At 35.1% G+C, this 7,125-nt stretch overlaps 1 protein-coding gene across 1 annotated transcript in view; it reads left to right on the forward strand.

Moving 5' to 3' along the window:
- The window catches only part of NID1 (nidogen 1), a 60,193-nt gene that overhangs the window by 40,944 nt on the left and 12,124 nt on the right, over window positions 1-7,125 (forward strand). Inside the window, exons 11-15 of the mRNA XM_087718066.1 lie at window positions 319-462; window positions 1,320-1,442; window positions 3,057-3,272; window positions 4,513-4,685; window positions 6,991-7,117. Of these exons, the coding sequence (XP_087574192.1) occupies window positions 319-462; window positions 1,320-1,442; window positions 3,057-3,272; window positions 4,513-4,685; window positions 6,991-7,117 (783 nt within the window). The remainder of the gene's footprint in view (window positions 1-318; window positions 463-1,319; window positions 1,443-3,056; window positions 3,273-4,512; window positions 4,686-6,990; window positions 7,118-7,125) is intronic.

The raw sequence follows: 7,125 nt of genomic DNA on the forward strand, positions 1-7,125 counted from the left end.
CTGACAGGAAGGAAATCAAATTATATCTGATAAACACTAAAACATAAATAAATATAGAGTACTGGTGACATGGGTATTAGCTAGATGCCATAATACACTTTACTCTTCTAAGTAACATTTTGGCTCACAAATTTTGCAACATCTAAAAGCATAAAGTTAAAAATACCTTTAAAATCCCAACTTGGAAAGATTACTTTTAAAAAAAGTCTACAGTACTCAGTTTTTTCTGTTTTCAGCATCTCCTGAAAAAAAATTTGTTGTTGAAAAAGAAAAAGCTTAAACTTTAATCTTCTTTGCATATGCATATTTGATTTACAGCTGTCGACCGTGTAGTGAATCATTGTTTGATGGGTTCACACACGTGTGATATCCCCCAACGTGCCCGCTGCATCTACTCTGGTGGATCTTCTTATATCTGTGCATGTATTCCAGGGTTTTCTGGAGATGGACGTTCCTGCATAGGTGAGGGATAGCATTGTCTTTTCTTTTTGTCTTTTTTGGGGGGGGGGGTCTTTATGCAATTCTGTTATATGATAATTGTGTTCAACCCTTTTATCATAATAATTTTTATGTGGTGAAGAAAATAACTTTAAAAAAAACCGAAATGAACTAACAGAATCTTTTTTTATTGCTGGGGTCAAATATTCTACAATCCATATTTTTTAAGTTATTTTTTCTTATTAATTTTTGGAAATCAAATGAGAGCAGGGCTGTACAGTGAGAATTTATATGAAAATGTTATTAATTACAAATATATCTTCAGAAATTCTTAAAAGGCAGAAATAACCAATTATTAAAAGTATGCACTTATCAAAAGTTCACAGATTCCATCTGGAATACTCAGGATTTTCAGGCAAATAGCAATTGTTTATTTCAATATTAACAGTTATAAAATAATCTGATTGTGAATACTATACTACTACTATCAATGCATATTTTTTGTTTATGGGAAATTAAATGTTTCTCCAATATTTGATTCCCATTAAATTTACTGTGCCATTGACAATTTATTTATTTATATAGGAGATGCACGGGATACTGGTATATTCCAACTTTGTAATTTTTTCCTCTTTAAAACACCCTAATTGTTGATTAAGATAGTTACTATCTTGGAACTGTTTAGCATGCCCACAATCTATGTGCATAAAAGTTGTTTGTGAATTATCAAACAATAGTTTGATACTATTTGACTCAGTAGGCACTGTGCCTTGATTCTCTGAAAAGTTCATGGGGTTGCAGACTCAAATATTTTGCAGAGGATTTACAATAAGATATTGCATGGAAGAGCCTTATATTATTCTTCTCTTATAAAAAAATAGATGTAGATGAATGTCAATCGAACCGTTGCCATCCAGATGCTGTTTGCTACAACAGCCCAGGGTCCTTCAGCTGCCAATGCAAAGCAGGTTATCATGGCGATGGCTTCCACTGTGTATCACAAGGTAAACCTTCAGAACAATATGTAAAACATTCTTAGAGTGCAAACACTAAAGAGTACTTCCGTGGAATAGTCGATGGGCAGCAATTATGCTTTGCATACTGTGATTAATCAAGGTTTGATTAAGGTATAATTATTTGCTCTTTCTTCAGATCTGTTGTTGTCTGTTCCATCTGTTGTTGTTTGATAATTGTTCCTTGTAGTTAAGGAAGTGAAAAGACAATCATCCAGTTCTGATATATATATAGCTGTAAGATAGAACTACAAGGTCATATTCAATACTTCTATTACCATTTTTTTACAGTTTTTCAACAGTATTATAGCTGAAATATTTTAACACAGCTTTCTGCATCTTTGAACTTAAGCCAAAATATATATTTTACAATGCAGAAATTATTTTCATTTAGCAAATTCATTCTTTAAAGAAGTTGCAAAATTTTGCATCTCTTTAGGACATATCCAGCTTGCCAGTAAAAGACGTACTGATGGAAGAGTAGCACTCTAAAAATACTAAGAGTGTCTATAATTCGTTATATCCTCACACTCCACTGTTTGATTTCAAAAAGAAACAGCTGTCTGAATTCTGTCACCTCTTTCTCTTCATAGACTTAATTTAAACAAACCCAGACACTGGCTAGAAGTTATTATCACTAAGTACCGTTCATCAACTGTAATGTACGCTATCCTTCACAAAGGAAATGAATTGCTGATAAAAATTTGCATCAATTTGGTAATGCTTTGTAACAGAGTTAAAACTGAATGCATTTCAAGTATAACCTCCTAATACTGAAGTGTTAATTAACTTTTCTTTGAACCTCTCTTAAGAAAATCACTTTAAAATGACATGTTGCTTCCCAGAGCTATCATGAGAAGGATGACTCATCTTACACAATCTATCTCAACCTGATATCCTCCAGAAGGGTTGCACTGCATCTGTAGAATATACAGCTATGCTGCGGGGATCTTTTCATCTAAATACCTTTAGGGCACACATAGTTTAGAACATAGGAATAAACTTACTGGATCTCTATCTCTCTTGAGTATCTTCTCAGTCTAATACTCAAATGTTTTCTGTATTTAATTTATTCAAATATATTATTTGCATATATTATTTACAACTGTGGAAAAATGACCATTGGTTTGATTCTGCTCCACCAAAACCCAAAAGAAACAATAATAGCTTCTTATAAACACTATTCCTACAGAAAAGGAGAAAGAATAAGGACATAAGCAAAGTACTGCTGGATTAGCTCTCTGACCCATCTAGCCCATCAATCTATTCTTACAAATAACTCCATAAGTAAGCCAGCAGATTGTCTTCAGAAACGGCCACGCTACGATGATAGCTAATAACCATTGACCCCCCATGACTTCCTTGTGTAGTGAATCCAAAGTTTAAATGCATATTGTGTAAAGAAAAAATAAGTTTGTATCTTTTAATTGCAATTCTAAACAAACAGTGAGTAGTCTAAATGACAGATCATCAGCCATTGATGTGATCTATATGGATTCCAGCTGACTTTGAAGAACTCTTGTGGGTAGAATATGGGCTTAGGTAACCCACCTAATAGAAATAAAATTAAAGAATGTTTACATATTCTTCTTCTTTTTATTACAGAAGTAGAGAAGACCAAATGTCAAAGAGAACAAGAACAAATTCTGGGTTTGGGCCAAAGAGAACATAGGCCAATTGGCCAATTTATTCCCCAGTGTGATATCTATGGGAATTACTTGCCAACCCAGTGCCATCCTAGCACTGGTTACTGCTGGTGTGTGGACAGAGATGGTAATGAGATAGATGGTACTAGAAGTGGCCCAGGTATCCAACCTCCATGTAAGTTGCTTCTAAATTAGTAAGCTAGAGCAATAATTTTCTTCATTTAGATTTTGCCTATTCTTACATTCAGCTTAACTAAGAAAATTGATATGTATGAATTCGAGATATTTGCAGTTTTTTGTGTATCAAAATTCTATGATTAAGTGAAAGGTACTTTATACTATATATGTGATTTGAATTATTTGGTTTTATTTTATAATTAGATTTGTATTTCTAATAATAGAAACTGCAGTAGAAAATGTAAAATATTGTTAGCATGAAATGTTTTGCATACATTTTCCAGTCAATATTGCATTTTACCCTAGTTCAGTGTTTCTCAACCTTAGCAACTTTAAGATATATGGACTTCAACTATCAGAATTCCTCTTGGAGTTGAAGTCCACACATCTTAAAGTTGCCAAGATTGAAAAACACTGCCCTAGTAGTGAAAGCCCCAGAAAGTGAAAGCATAGGACCCTGGTAGAAACCTGGTAGAAACATGTATTGGCTCATCACATATCAAACTTTGATTCTTTGGACTTGCTTCCTGATGTCAGATACAAACATGTAACTCATGTGGTTTGTATTGAGATATCATAATGCACATTTCATCACTTGATTCCCTGCATTTCTCCCATGGATGTCTAAGAAGTAGACATTGGCTGGGGAAGAGCATCCTTCTTGGATTTTCTGGATTGTTCAATGCTTTTAATATTGTTACTAATGCATGATTGGGATTACAGGAATATAACTTCAAACTTAAAGTTTATTGCTTATGTATGTATGTACATACGTATGTATATGCAATATGTATAAATAAATGATCAACTGTATGAGAAATAAAAAAAGTTTGCAGTATTGTATATGAATATGTGGATTGCCTACCTATGTTTTTTAATGACTGCATCTCTTAATGTAGTGTGCAATGAACATTTATATGCTATAGGTATGTGTGTGTGTATGTTTGATGATGCATGCATGCAGTGGTGCAATCAGATAAGTTTTGCATTTAGAATCTGATCACTTTTTGTGGTGGAGACATGCATTGCAATCTGAGACTAGGGCAGCTAATGTCATTGGACCTCAATGTCAAATAACAATGCACCAAATTGCAATCTCTTATGCATGTATTGTAGCAGTATCATAAATGTGTTAAATTGCCAGGCTTGTATGGTATCAGTAAGATTACCTGGCCTTGTAGATACGGCAACTCTTGTCTTTGAGTAACCTGATGTGTTTTATATTATTGGTCAATAAGGTCTGGGCACAGTTGCTCCTCCTGTTACAATTGGACCCTCAGTAAAACCAGATACAATTCCCCTGCCTCCAGGAAGCCACTTACTCATTGCTCAGAGTGGGAAGATTGACCATGTCCCTCTGGAGGGGAATGTTATGAAGAAATCAGATGCAAAAGCTTTGCTGCACGTGCCAGTAAGTATACCATGAACATGATACATTTCTTTTCTTTTTGGATTTTCTCTATAATCTATCATTTTTACTCTAATCTTCAAAACCATATATTCTTTTTTTTTGTTTTCCACAAAAAAAATCAATAAGGAGTTTCCAATCATCTTTATATTTAGACAGTGTCCTATCTCTAATTAAAACAGTCATCTCAGCAATTTCTATCGTCTTCGTTATCCATTTCTATTTTTCTATGCCTTGAAAAATGCCTCTCCAATCCAGTTCTAGGAGCAACTGTATATTGAATGGCTAGACTTAACCTTGTGTCTAGTACATTTTTTGAACCCTGGCCTCAAAAAATATGTGGCATCTATATTTATTTATAATTTGTCATAAAAGGCAGGGATCTCAAAGGAATAAAATGTTCCTGAAGCATTGTATTTTATAAGTTACCTTGCTTCTGAGATAATCAGGCCAAACATTTACAAGCAAATTTACTCTATGTGGAGATAATTTTTATTGGCTTTCTAAGCAAGTCACGATCTCCTATAAAGTTTCCACTGTTTGAGATGCTTGGATTTTAATTGCCATTGTAGACAGCTATAAAAATTTATGGGACATACAAGCTTCTTCCTGAGAACTTCCTTTCTTGATGCATTTATATTTCTACTGTAAATGTTATAATTGCCTAATAGTTTCCTGTAAAGTGGCCAGTGTCTATATTCTGTCATAGGTTTATTTTTTTGTCTCTTCTCTATGTCTGACCTGAGTAAGTTTTTCCCTTATCTCCCATTTTCTTCTGCAATTATTCTGAGTTTCTTGCTATGTAGTAGGGCCAGGGTGGTGAACCTATGGCACGCGTGCCACAGGTGGCACACAGAGCCATTTGTCAGGGCACGCATGCGCGCGCTAGCCAGCTGTGTTCATCCTTTCCTTCAGGGAAACCTCCTGAAGGTCCCTGAAGCCTCCAGAGGATCTCCGGGGGGCAGGGGAGGTGTTTTTGCCCTCCCCAGGCTCCTATAAAGCCTCCGGAACCTGGGGAGGGCAGAAAAGCATGCAAAAAATGGGGGAAGCGCCTGTCATGCACACATGCGCACTGGGGGGTGTCATGCATTGAATTATGGGTGCGGCACGCCCGCGCACAACCCCCTTCACCTATGGCATGCAAGCCCAAAAAGCTTCGCCATCACTGTAGTAGGGTCTTCATCATTTAAAATAGTTCAGATCCTCTGAATGGGTTACTTAGCATTGTATTTTTTTTAAAAAAGCTAATAGAAATAATTGATTCTGCACATTCAACCAAAGTTGCATTTCCCCCCTTAATTCCCAGTACTCTAATTATACACTCATGCCACATTTGTACATATCTTTTCCCCCCAAAGTTGAGAGGTTAATGAAATAGTGCCAAGAAATTTATTGTTTCAATGACAACAGGTGTTAGAATGACAAATTTGGATATGGAGAAGAGAATACAAAAAGATAGTAACTTCTGGTCAGCTAAATTACAGTGAAACTAGAATTTCATCAAGCTGAAAGATTGAGGGGAATTGATTTTTATTCTCAAATTAATATTAATTAGAATAGTTATTCTTTAATGACTCTGTGTAATATATTCTGATTTTTCCAGAAGCCTATAATCTATAATTGGTATTTGGAACTTAAATATAGGAACCTGCCTTATAGATGGTCAGATAATTGACTTCACACATTCTGGCAAATGGCAATATCCTAAGGCCTCATTATCAGATTTTTCTTAACTCTGAATAGATCCTTTTTAACTACACAGAGCAGAAATTTGGAGCTTCTGCATGCCACTGAATCACAATCTTTCCCTAAAAGAAAAATTATTGTTGAATATTATGTCTCTAAATGGTTCAGTGACATTTTATTTCCAAGCTGTAGGCTTGGGTTTTAGAAATGGGAATGGAATAAATACAGCCTGGTATGAATTTGCAAATATCAAATTGGGAAAGACTGAAATAATTATTAGGTGGAATAGTCCTACTGTTCTGCCACTTCATTTTTTAGTTGGGATTACAGGGGTCCCAAGATTTAGGTGACAACCTATTCCTTTTCTATTGCTGTAATGCAATTTGTTTCTGATCTTGGGTATCCTTAAGCCAGAAGGCAGCATTTAACCCACCTGGACTGATTCTTAAATGCTAAACAAAGTCAGACTTCATTAGAACTAGAATGTAAGGCTTTAACCATTGAATTTCCTCACTAGTCTCTTACTATCCTTTGCAGAATTTTCAAGCCACAAAAGTCGTAGCCATTTCTTTAGCATTATGAATGTGATATAATAGTTTGTAATGGTTTGTTTAAAATGTAGGATAAAGTTGTTATTGGAGTTGCTTATGACTGCTTGGAGAAGATGGTTTATTGGACAGATATCAGCAGCCCATCTATCAGTAGAGCAAGCCTTGGTGGAGGAGAACCAGTATCCATCATAAAGACAGGTAGGAAT

This window comes from Thamnophis sirtalis, unplaced genomic scaffold, assembly GCF_051295495.1.
Source record: "Thamnophis sirtalis isolate CommonGarterSnake01/CBP01778 unplaced genomic scaffold, rThaSir2_p1.2 scaffold_6, whole genome shotgun sequence".
NCBI lineage: Eukaryota > Metazoa > Chordata > Lepidosauria > Squamata > Natricidae > Thamnophis > Thamnophis sirtalis.